The 13,519-nt window shown below is 47.1% G+C and overlaps 1 protein-coding gene across 1 annotated transcript in view; it reads left to right on the plus strand.

Annotated features, from left to right (window-relative positions):
- The first annotated feature begins 234 nt into the window (after positions 1-234).
- The window catches only part of LOC134943358 (putative methyltransferase DDB_G0268948), an 87,553-nt gene continuing 74,268 nt past the window's right edge, over positions 235-13,519 (plus strand). Inside the window, exon 1 of the mRNA XM_063932247.1 lies at positions 235-345. Coding sequence (XP_063788317.1) covers positions 235-345 — 111 coding nt within the window. The remainder of the gene's footprint in view (positions 346-13,519) is intronic.

Raw genomic sequence — 13,519 nt, forward strand, 5'->3', positions numbered from 1 at the left:
TTTATTTCTGAAACAAGCAAGAGTGCCGCACCATGGAAAGGCTATTTGATTCATCTTTGTGAGGGCACCAGCGACAGATATTTCTAAGGCTAACACGGAGTGCCGGACCGCAGCAATTTATATATATATATATATATATATATAATACACACAATTAATTTATTTATTATTATGATTATTATTTTTTTATTATTATTATTTTATTTTTTTGCAGTTACTGGACTGGAACAGACAATGGCAAGTCAATTATTCACAAAGAAGGAATTCTCAGCAGTTTATCAGAGGTACATGATTCCAGTCTCCACTATTGTAGTGGATATGATTTTGTCTTATGTGAAAGGCAAAGTAAGTATAGCATATGTAATCCATTATTAAGTGAATTGATTACTTCCTTTCTGTGTGCATGCTTATTTAAAAGATAACATAATAATTTACAATTATATCCAGGAATTGACACTTATGTTAACATGCCATCACTGACCTTTGTCTTTTTCAGTACACCCCTTAAATGTCCAATAACACTTCTTCAGCTGTAACTGTAGACTAGAGATGTGCAGTTCCGTTTTCCTGAAACACGAACACACCCGAAGTTAGGGGTTTTGAGTCAAATCGAGGCCCAGTTCAAAATCATTTGGAATTCTGAGTGGGGTCTGTTTTCAGTTCAGAACTCGGATTTAAAAACCGAAATTGGATTGAATGAGATTGAATGAAAACAAATCCAAATTACATGATTTTACCTTTTTTTAATTAATCAATGTTTATTGATTTTTATTAATTTCAAAGGAATCCAAAAATCCCTCCCATTGGCTGTGGAATCCTCTCCTTGTAGTTCCTGGCTGAGATAAGATTGGATTTTGACTGGAGATTTGAATTCGCTCAGAGGCAACTTTTTGCGCTATTAGAATTTAAATCTCGAATAAAAGTATTTTTCAACCAACCCTACTACACCCAGAACATGCCCTTACTTTACCTTTGCACCCACTGCAGTCACAATCACCCACTTCCTGTGACTGCACGCCCATTCTGGGCACAAAGCCAGCCTTTAGTCACAGACAGGAATGTAGGGAGGGTGGCTTTGATGGAGCTTGAGCGCCAAAAGGGTTAGAGGTGTAGTGTACATGAGACACCTGTAAATGAGGCACCTACCCGCAGCTCACAACCAGGCCCGGCGCTACCCGCTCAGCGAAGGGATGCAGTGCAGGGAGGCGCTGGGACGGAGAGGCGCTCCCCATGCTCTGCATCCCTTCCCTGCTGCGCCGTCCTGGCTCCCAAGCTGCTGCTGCTGCTGTGTCTGTCACTGTATGACAGTCACTGGCAGCGGTGCTTGCAGCGTGAAAAGCCTCCTCCCTCCGCTCCCCTCACCTGTGTGACAGCGGCTGTGTATGGGACGAAAGGGGGCGGAGCTAAACGGGATGGAAGGGGGCGGAGCTAAATGGCCCAGAAGGGGGCGGAGCTACGCGGACCAGGCTGCTGTACCGAGGGAGACTGGCTTAGGTAAGTAGAGGGTGAGAGAGAAGTGTGTGTTTGTATATATGGTGGGTGTGTATGTGTGTGTGTGTATATGGTGGGTGTGTGTGTGTGTGTGTGTATGTGTGTGTGTGTGCATTCGGTGTGTGTGTATGTGTGTGTGTGTATATATGTGTGAATTGTGTGTGTGTGTGTGAGAGGTATGTCTGTGTACGCGCACTTTATGGATGGTATTACTGGGGGGGGCATTACGTATAATGACACTATTACTGGGGGGGGCATTACATGTAAGGACGCTACTACTACTGGGGGGGCATTTTGTGAAACAACGCTACTACTGGGGGGGCCATTACGTATAAGGACGAAACTACTACTAGGGGGGAATTACGTATAAGGACGCTTCTACTACTGGGGGTGCACTACGTATAAGGACGCTACTACTACTGGGGGAGCATTACGTATAAGGACGCGTCTACTACTGGGGGCGCACTACATATAAGGATGCTACTACTACTGGGGGGGCATTATGTATAAGAATACTACTACTACTGGGGGGCATTATGTATAAGGATACTACTACTACTGGGGAGCATTATGTATAAGGATACTACTACTACTGGGGGGCATTATGTATAAGGATGCTACTACTACTGGGGTGCATTACATATGACGCTACTACTATGGGTGGGGCATTATGTATAAGAGGAATAAGATTGTGTTACATTGTGGCGTAATTTTAAATGGGGGTACTATTGTGTGGCCATGCCCCTTACTTGTGAGCCCACACCCCTTTTCCCGGTGCGTGCCAAAGGAATATGGGAGGGCGCAAATTTATAGTTTGCAGGGGGGCGCCGAACACCCTAGCACCGGCCCTGCTCACAACCGTCTACTCACTGATAATCTTACGTTGCGTAAGCTTCCACCTGGACCCTCTGCGATCCCAAGTCCTGCATGTGACATCATGACATCACACGTATGTGCAAATAACTTCAGACGGGTGGAGAACACTGGAGAAGAGAGAGTAACCGGGATGCACCAATCCAAACTTTAAGAAGAAAAGAGGTGCATTGTTTGCTCTTAAGTATTAAAAAAAAACACAGATATACAACATACTGGTTTTCACTTTGTATATATCCAAGTGGCAATATAATTTATATGGGCAGTCACTGATGAGTGTAATAATAAACATAAGGGATGGGGGCCTGCTACAATCAGTGAAGAGGGGGGCACTGTCACTGGCAGTGCCTCCCTCCCTCACTGATTGTAGTAGGTCCCCATCCCTTATATTATTACACTCATCAGTAAGTGACCTACTAATTATATATCAGTGGGCCACTGATATATAATCAACATGTCACTGACTGATTGGTGCAATAATATAAAGGGGACCTGCTACAATCAGTGAGGGGGGAGGCACTGCCACTGTCTGTCATAAAAAAACACACATTTTAGTGCTCATATAGGGTTTACACTTGCATTGATGTGTAAATTTGGTTGCATGTTACACTTACAGTATGACTGTGGAAGGGGCTGTGGGCTGAGGAAGATGATTGGGCTAAGGAAGGTAATGGGGCTGTGGCTGAGGATGGTGATGGGGCTAAGGAAGGTAATGGGGCTGTGGCTGGGGATGGTGATGGGGCTGAGAGAGGTTATGGGGCTGTGGATGAGGATGGTGATGGGGCTGAGAGGTTATGGGGCTGTGGCTGAGGATGGTGATGGGGCTGAGAGAGGTTATGGGGCTGTGGCTGAGGATGGTGATGGGGCTGACAGAGGTTATGGGGCAGTGTCTGAGGATGGTGATGGGGCTGAGGAAGGTGATGGGGCTGTGTCTGAGGATGGTGATGGGGCTAAGGAAGTTAATGGGGTTGTGGCTGAGGATGGTGATGGGGCTAAGGAAGGTAATGGGGCTGTGGCTGGGGATGGTGATGGGGCTGAGAGAGGTTATGGGGCTGTGGATGAGGATGGTGATGGGGCTGAGAGAGGTTATGGGGCTGTGGCTGAGGATGGTGATGGGGCTGAGAGAGGTTATGGGGCTGTGGCTGAGGATGGTGATGGGACTGAGAGAGGTTATGGGGCTGTGGCTGAGGATGGTGATGGGGCTCAGAGAGGTTATGGGGCAGTGGCTGATAGAGGTTATGGGGCTGTGGCTGAGGATGCTGATGGGGCTGAGGAAGGTGATGGGGCTGTGGCTGAGGATGGTGATGGGGCTGAGGAAAGTGATGGGGCTGTGGCTGAGGATGGTGATGGGGCTGTGGCTGAGGATGGTGATGGGGCTAAGGAAGATGATGGGGCTGTGGCTGAGGATGGAGATATAGGCTGTGGCTGAAGATGTTGATGGAACAGAGGATGGTGATAGGGCTGAAGACGATGATTGAGCTGGGGAAGGTGACGAGGACGAGAAAGGTGATGGGGCTGAGGAAGGTGATGGGGCTTTGGCTGAGGATGTTGATGGGGATGTGGCTGTGAAAGGTGATTTGGCTGTGGCTAAAGATTGTGATGGGGCTGTTACTGATGATGGTGATGATAAATTGAGGATGGTGATGAGGGACTGAGAATGATGATCAGAGGTTGAGGACAGTGGGACTGAGAATGATGATCAGAGGTTGAGGGGCTGAGGAAGGTGAAGAGATGACGAGGTGATTAGGGCTGAGGATGGAGAGGTTGAGAGGGAGGAAGTGGGACCAAGTTACAAACCACTGACCTGGTCTGGACTCTCTGAAGGAAGACACTCACTGGTCTGGACTATATGGAGCGACTGGAGGTTGGTCTCCTGCAATTAGCTCTGAAGCTATCTGTGACAGCCCGTGTGATAATTGAATCTAGGTGTCTAATTTTTGTGTAGGCCAATGTTTATGTGTTTATTTTCTTGTGGGGGGCAATGTGTGTGTTTTTTTCCTGTTGGGGACAATGTGTGTTTTTTCCTGTGAGGGACATATGGTGTGTTTTGTCCCAGTGGGGGCTATTGTAGAGGCTACTGTGTTTTTTTCCCCCTGTGGGGACCAATGTATATATATATATATATATATATAGACCAGCATGTACGGCGGCACTCAGGTCAGAAAAACGACAGGACACAAAGCCTCTGTTTGGGCAAACAGAGGCTTTGTGTCCTGTCGTTTTTCTGACCTGAGTGCCGCCGTACATGCTGGTCTCTATTGGGAAACTACTTCAGTCTCCTTCACGGAAGGCAACGGGCAAAGGTAAAACAGTGGTATGCGGAGCAGTGCCGAACTTGACGAATTTATATATATATATATATATATACACACACACTTTTAAAAAAAATAAAGGGAACACTTAAACAACACATCCTAGATCTGAATGAATGAATTATACTTATTAAATACTTTGTTCTTTACATAGTTGAATGTGCTGACAACAAAATCACACAAAAATTATCAATGGAAATCAAATTTATTAACCCATGGAGGTCTGTATTTGGAGTCACACTCAAAATTAAAGTGGAAAAACACACTACAGGCTGATCTAACTTTGATGTAATGTCCTTAAAACAAGTCAAAATGAGGATCAGTAGTATGTGTGGCCTCCACGTGCCTGTATGACCTCCCTACAATTTCTGGGCATGCTCCTGATGAGGTGGCGGATGGTCTCCTGAGGGATATCCTCCCAGACCTGGACTAAAGCATACACCAACTCCTGGACAGTCTGTGGTGCAACGTGGCGTTGGTGGATGGAGCGAGACATGATGTCCCAGATGTGCTCAATTGGATTCAGGTCTGGGGAACGGGCGGGCCAGTTCATAGCATCAATGCCTTCGTCTTGCTGGAACTGCTGACACACTCCAGCCACATGAGGTCTAGCATTGTCTTGCATTAGGAGGAACCCAGGGCCAACCGCACCAGCATATGGTCTCACAAGGGGTCTGAGGATCTCATCTCGGTACCTAATGGCAATCAGGCTACCTCTGGCGAGCACATGGAGGGCTGTGTGGCCCACCAAAGAAATGCCACCCCACACCATTACTGACCCACTGCCAAACCGGTCATGCTGGAGGAAGTTGCAGGCAGCAGAACGTTCTCCTTGGTGTCTCCAGACTCTGTCACGTCTGTCACACGTGCTCAGTGAGAACCTGCTTCCATCTGTGAAGAGCACAGGGAGCCAGTGGCGAATTTGCCAATCTTGGTGTTCTCTGGCAAATGCCAAACGTCCTCCACCTGTGGACGTCGGGTCCTCATACCACCCTCATGGAGTCTGTTTCTGATAGTTTGAGTAGACACATGCACATTTGTGGCTTGCTGGAGGTCATTTTGCAGGCTCTGGCAGTGCTCCTCCTGTTTCTCCTTGCACAAAGGCGGAGGTAGCAGTCCTGCTGCTGGGTTGTTGCCTTCCTACGGCCTCCTCCACGTCTCCTGATGTACTGGCCTGTCTCCTGGTAGCGCCTCCATGCTCTGGACACTACGCTGACAGACACAGCAAACCTTCTTGCCACAGCTCGCATTGATGTGCCATCCTGGATGAGCTGCACTACCTGAGCCACTTGTGTGGGTTGTAGACTCCGTGTCATGCTACCACTAGAGTGAAAGCACCACCAGCTTTCAAAAGTGACCAAAACATCAGCCAGAAAGCATAGGAGCTGAGAAGTGGTCTGTGGTCACCACCTGCAGAACAACTCCTTTATTGGGGGGTGTCTTGCTAATTGCCTATAGTTCCCACCTGTTGTCTATTCCATTTGCACAACAGCATGTGAAATTGATTATCAATCAGTGTTGCTTCCTAAGTGGACCGTTTGATTTCACAGAAGTGTGATTGACTTGGAGTTACATTGTGTTGTTTAAGTGTTCCCTTTATTTTTTTGAGCAGTGTATATATATATATATATATATATATATATGTATGTGTATGTGTGTGTGTATGTGTGGGGAGGTGGGGGCATGACATGAGCCTGGTCCAGGTGCCATGGCTTCATGCTATGCCTTGAGGACTCAGAGAGAGGCAAATTAGACTTGAGACAGAAAAAAACGACAATGAAGGATATATATAAAAGCTCAGAGAGAGATAAATTGGAGAGAGATAAACTACCAACCAATCTGCTCTCAACTGCCATTTTTCAAACACAGCCTGGAACATAGCAGTTGGGAGCTTATTGGATGGTATTTTTTTATTGAAGACTGTTAAGTTATTTCGCTCAGCTCTCTGAGTTGTCAGTATGTCACAGACCTGGGACCGGAGATTTGGGTACTCGGGGATTCTTCTGATGGTCGGGAAGAGGAACCGTAGCTGCTGGGTCGAAATAAGGATGGCCGGATGTAGGTCTTCTTCATGCAGAGTTATAGGTATCTAATGCTTGATAATGATGCCAAAGTACACTGAATGAAGAAATTAAATGATTACTCGAAAACGATGCTGAAGAATACTGTATGAAGAAGTGAGTGATGACTTGAGAGCGATGCTGAAGAACACTGAATGAAGAAAAGTGATGACTTGTGAACAAGGCTGAAGAATACTGTAGGAAGAGATGAGTGATGACTTGGAAGTGATGCTAAAGAACACTGAATAAAGAAATGAGTGATGACTTGTGAACAAGGCTGAAGAATACTGTAGGAAGAGATTATTGATTACTTAGGAGCGATGCTGAAGAACACTGAATGAAGAAATGAGTGATGATTTGTGTATAATGCTGAAGAATACTGATGCACTGGAGCTCAGTGAGAGCCGAAACACTGTCATGTGGGAAGTTCTGGAACTCTGTCAGCGCTGAGAAGCACACTGCATCACTGTGACTACTGGTACTTTGTGAGAGCTGAGAAGCACACTGTAGCGCTTAGGAGTACTGGTACTCTTGGAGAGCTGAGAAGCACACTAACGCTGGAAGTTCTGGTACACTGTGAGAACTGAAAGCACACTGTAACGCTAGAAGTACTGGTACTTTGTGAGAGCTGAGAAGCATACTGTAACGCTGGGAGTACTGGTACTCTGGGAGAGATGAGATGCACACTGTAATGCTGGAAGTTCTAGTACACTGTGAGAACTGAAACCACCCTGTAACGCTGGAAGTTCTGGTACACTGTGAGAGCAGAGAAACACACTCCACGAGCAGCGTGAGCCTGGGAGCAGCTTGATAGCAATGATACTCAGGTGCTGGAGCCTTGCCCAACACCTCCTTTTGAATTGCCCACCCTGTCTCTGATTGGAGGAAGCTTCGGGACACGCCATTGGCCCACACCACCCACTTGGATGCGGGGCACAATGGCGGTGCCCGCGGCCCAGAGGGATGCCCGCCGAAAGCTGGGAGGCAGAGACCACCAGAGGAAACTGCCCCGGAGACCCAGTGTGCGGTGGAGAGGTAAGCCCAGTGGCCGCTGTACCCACCCTGTGATACTGTAGTACCCCCTCCTCTAGGAGTGGCCCCTGGACACTTTCCTGGCTTCGTTGGATGCTTGGAATGAAATATCCAAACTAAACGAGGAGCAGAAGCATCAGTAGCCTTTATCCAACTCTTCTACTCTGATCCAAAACCTTTCCATTCCACCAGATACTGCAGATTCTTAAGATAATAATGAGAGTCGAGAATAAACTTGATCTCCATCAGGGTTGGTCTAGGTGAATGGAAACGATTTAAGATGAGAGGACGGAGGAGGGAAACATGGATAGAGTTTGGTATTCGAAAGTGAAATGGCAGAGCCAGCTTGCAGACAACGGGATTCAGGACTTGCAGAACTGGGTAAGGACTGATGAAGCTCAGAGCAAATTTCATAGTGGGCACCTTTAGACGTGGGATGCGAGTGGAGAGCCATACCCTGTCGCCTACCTTGTATTTAGGAGCTGCCTGCCGTTTTTTGTCCGCAAAGAGTTTATATCTGTTGGAGATTCTCTTAAGGTTAGCATGAACCTTATTCTATATGTGACTGAACTGCTGTAGATTGGAGGTTACAGCAGGAACATCCTCTGAAGGGAAAAGTGGCAGTTCTGGAACACGTGGATGAAATCCAAAATTGATGTTGAAAGGGGTGTCGCCAGTGGAAGTATGGTACTGATGATTATGGGCAAATTCTGCCCAGGGCAACAACTCCGCCCAGTTGTCCTGTGCAGGAGAGAGATAAATGCGAAGGAAAGTCTCTAGATCCTAGTTGACTCTTTCGGTTTGTCCGTTGGTTTGTGGGTGGTAGGCAGAAGAAAACTTGAGCTTAATTTGTAGTGCAGGACAGAGAGCTGTCCAGAATCTTGCTGTGAATTGTACCCCTCGGTCGGAGACCACCTGTGGTAATCAATGTAACCGAAAATATTTTCGGACGAACAATTGAGCCAATCTGGGAGCAGTAGGTAGACCTGTCAACGGAACAAAATGTGCCATTTTCGAGAAGCGATTAACGATCACCCAGACGGTGTTATATCCCTTTGAAAAGGGTAATTCAGTGATGAAGTCTATAGAGATATGGGTCCAGGGTCTTCTAGGAAAAGACAAAGGACGAAGTAACCCGGCAGGAGGTAGACGAAGGATCTTGTGTTGGGTACATTGAGGGAAGGAACTGACATAATCCTGTATACCTTTCCTCATGGTGGGCCACCAATAAGTCCTTTGTAAGAATTCAAACATTTTTTGTGCCCCTGGGTGTCCGGAAAACTTGGAGATATGAGCCCACTGTAACAATTTCGGGCGCAGCTCAGCCGGAACGGACGAACTTCCAGGAGGAAGACCTAGGGAGGTGGGAGCTGCGGAGATGGAGACAGGACTGAGAATTAGACTCTTTTCAACCAAATTCTCTTAATCGGAGGTGGTTAGAGAGCAAGACAAGGCATCAGCTTTTAGCATTTAAAGTACCGGCCCGGTACTTAATAACAAATAAAAACGGAGCGAAAAAGAGTGCCCATCTAGCTTGGTGTGGATTCAGACATTGAGCGGTCTTGATGTAGAACAAGATCTTCTCGTCGGTATAGATGGTAATAAGATGTTTAGCACCCTCCAATAAATATCTCCACTCCTCCAAGACAGATTTTATTGTCGAAAGCTCCTGGTCTCCTATGGAATGGTTTCGTTCTGCAGGCAAAAACTTTCGGGAGTAGTAATCACACGGATGCAATTTCCCATCAGAGGAGTACGGCGAGAGGACAGCTCCGACACCAACTGATGATGCGTCGACTTCCAAGAAAAAAGTCTTCTCAAGATTTGGCTGCTCAAGCACCAGAGCAGACATAAAGGCCGATTTCAACTGAGAAAATGCTTCCACGGCTTCGGGAGACCACAGACTCGGATTGTAGCCTTTCTTGGTCGAAGCGGTAATGGGTGCCACAATGGTGGAGAACTCCTTTATGAATTTCCTGTAATAGTTTGCAAAGCCCAGGAATCTTTGCACCGCTTTCAAGGAGAGTGGTTGAGTCCAGTCCCGGATGGCTTTATCCTTTTCCATATCCATGCAAAGTTCTGTGCCCGAGATGATATAACGGAAAGGAAAGGAATTGGTTACGCAGAGGTTTCTGGAGATGATCAGATTGTCGTCCAAGTAGACCACTATGCTCTGGTATAGCATGTCTCGAAAGATCTCATTCACGAATCCCTAAAAGACGGCAGGAGCATTACTGAGGCCAAACGGCATTTCCAAATACTCATAATGCCCGTCCCTGGTATTAAAAGCGGTCTTCCACTCATCCCCCTGTCTGATGCTTATGAGATTATATGTTCCCCTCAAGTCATGCTTCGTGAAAACGTGGGCTCTGTGAACCTTATCGAATAACTCCATGATCAATGGGAACGGGTATCTAATCTTAATGGTGATATCATTCAACCCACGATAGTTTATACATGGTCTTAACCCCCTGTTCTTTTTCTTTACGAAAAAGAAACCAGCTCCAGCTGGGTAGGTAGAAGGACAAATTAAACCTTTTTGGAGATTTGACTTGATATAATCTGTCATGGTTTGGGTCTCCGGTAAAGACAGGTAATACGTGCGACCTCGGGGCAGCATCTTCCCAGGGATTAGATCTATTAGACAATCCCAACGTCTATGGGGCAGCAGCTGATCGGCTGCTTGCTCATAAAACACGTCTCCATATTCCTGATAGGCTTCCGGAATAAGTTCTTTGTCTGACTTGGAGGACACTTGAAGTGGGTAAACGGGCGTGAGGCAACTTGAACAGCAGTAGGAGCTCCAGGAGAATATTTGTGAGGACTCCCAATCGATGTGGGGGTTGTGGGTCTTGAGCCAGGGTAAGCCGAGGACAAGGTCATGAGGCATCTCTGAGATCACTAGGAAATCCTGATGTTCAAGATGTAGAGCTCCGACTTGCAGCTTGGTCGGCTCCGTGCAACTAGAAATGAGTCCATTGGAGGCTTGGGTACCATTGATAGCAGTCAGCATAATGGGTTGGTCGATGAACTTCAGTTTCAGACCCATTTCCTGGTCGCAAACGGCAGAGATAAAATTCCCAGCAGCCCCGGAGTCCAGCAAGTCATAGAAGGACTTAGTGGCTGATTCAGAAAACAATGATACAGAGAGTCCTCTGCTGGAGAAGATTTAGATGTGGCATCCAACTTGACTCCTCCGGAACAAGCTAGGTTTGCCCGTTTCCTGGACGTGACTTGCAGAACTTAATAACATGATCCATGGCTCCACAGTAGAGGCAAAGTTTTCCCTCACAACGACGCTGGCGTTCTTCAGGAGACAACCGTGACCGATTAATCTGCATGGGTTCATCCAGACTTGGTGATGCTGCTTGTCTGGGAGGGAGAGACTGGAACCTAGGCTGATCCAACCGGCTACGCTCACCACCACGCTCCCGCATGTGGAGATCTACTTTGACGCAGAGCGAGATGAACTCTTCTAGTTGATCAGCTAGATCCCTGGTGACCAGCTCATCCTTAAGGTGGTCCGAGAGCCCACTCCAGATGGCAGCCTTGAGAGCTTTGTTATTCCAGCATAATTCCGAAGCAATAGTCTGGAATTGGACTACGTACTGCCCTACGGAATGAGAGCCTTGACGAACACGTAGCAATTTGGTAGAAGCTGCGGTGGACCTGCCAGGCTCATCAAAAATTCTTTAGAAAAAAGCTATGAAGTCAGCGTAATTGGAGACTAGTGGGTCAGAACGTTCCCACAATGGAGATACCCAATCCAATGCTGAACCCTCGAGCAGGGAAATTATGTATGCCACTTTGGTTCGATCCGTGGGAAAGATATGTGAGAGCAGTTCATAGTGCATCTCGCACTGGTTTAAGAACCCGCGGCAATGTCTTGAATCTCTGTTATAGCGGGATGGAGTAGGAAGCTGGAGACGTGACCTGACTGCTGCTGAGGGCAGGGCACTACTGGAAACTACTACTGGAGCAGAAACTGGAGTGGCACCCAGAACCACCGAAGCCAAAGATGCTTGAATTTGATCCAGATGACCAGACAACTCCTGGAGATACTGCATCACCTGACCATGTGCCACCTCCTGACTCTGTACACGGGAAACCAAACTCTGTATGACACTTGCCTCTGCGTTCCGATCCTCCGAGTCCATTGGGCCTGAGTATTCTGTCACAGACCTGGGACAGGAGAGTTGGGTACTCTGGGATTCCTCCGATGGTCAGGAAGAGGAACCGTAGCTGGGTCGAAATAAGTACGGCCGGATGTAGGTCTTCCTCATGCAGCATTATGAAGGCTGGGCACAACTGGAAACTACTACTGGAGCAGAAAGCAGTGGTTCATTCCTATTTGCTTTCTATTCATTAATTTTATGTTATAGTTCTGTTTCTGTTCCCCTTGGCTTTTATGGGGTGTCCAGAGTCCACCCTTAAGGAGTGGGTACTGTTATGAACCACAAGCAGTGGTTCATTTCTGTTTGCTTTCTGTTCATGAATTTTATGTTATAGTTCTGTTTGCATGCCAGGATTTCTCTTGTACTTGTTTAGAAGACTCTTGTTGGCCACCGGTGGTGAGTCTGTGTAACTGCAGCCTGTTTTCTATGTGTTAAGCCTCACCTGTCAGATATTTGGTCATTATGTGGTGAGTCTGTGTACTGCAGTCTGGCTCTTGTCTGTGTAACCTCACCTGCCAGAATTTTGGCCATTACCTTGTGCCTGGCTTCCAGCCATCCTGATTGGGACGTACTTCCCATTTTACCCAGCTAGCCCTGTAGTCCAGGGCCGGTGATTGACGTTTGCTATGATACCTGTATGTTCCAGTTCTTGGTTAGCTTCCTGCAAGCTTGTTCCTGGTCCCTGTCAGCAGTTTACAGTGGAGCCTGTCTTTCTGCTTCTGGTGTGTTCCTGCATCCAGCTTGTGTACTCCAGTGACCTGTGTCCAGTTTCTAGAGTACGGTATGAGAGATCGTTTCCTGCTGTCCTCCGAGTTTGTCTTTCAGTGGAGTGGTCTGGTATCCGAAGCCTCAGGGCTTCTGGTCGTTTCCTGCGCGCACCTTCCGTGGTGTCGTGAGTACAGCCGTATTATTTTAATCATCTTGCCATTGTGTTTTCTGCGGAGGTTCTGCTACTGTTGTCCTTGCCAAACTACGACGGATTTGTATTTGGCATTTGGGCAGCATTACTTTGGTTACGATTTTGTCTTGATGGCCGCGCTGCACATGAATTAGTTTGTTTTCTGTAGTTTCCCTTTTTGCTTTTGTGTCTGTCTTAGTTTTCCCCTTGTTTTTTCTCTGTCTCGGTTAACGCCTTGTCACCTACTAAGATCGGGGTGTATCGGAGTTTGGGCAGACCTAATTCGCCCGTTCAAACGCGGCTGCCATGGGCCCAGGAAACCATAGTCTCGCAGGCATTAATCGACCACTAGGGAAGAACAATGGAGTCAGGGTTTTCCATTAGGTATTGCTGCGTACCCCAGTTCTGTCACCGCTTCACGCATATGTACTTGGAACTTTTCTGCTGCTACCCTATCTCCTGGGTTCCAAGTATAGAAAACATAACAGTATCACAGGCCATACAACAAAAAACGAAACTAAACAGAGTAGTTTTCTTTTTTGGTATTATCCAGTCCAGTGCAGAATCCACTCTAGTCTACTCCAGTCCATTCCAGAATCCAGTCCAGCCTTGTCTTGTCTAGTTCAGAATCCAGTCCAGTCTTGTCTTGTCTAGTTCAAAATCCAGTCCAGCCTTGTC

This window comes from Pseudophryne corroboree, chromosome 7 (genome assembly GCF_028390025.1).
Source record: "Pseudophryne corroboree isolate aPseCor3 chromosome 7, aPseCor3.hap2, whole genome shotgun sequence".
NCBI lineage: Eukaryota > Metazoa > Chordata > Amphibia > Anura > Myobatrachidae > Pseudophryne > Pseudophryne corroboree.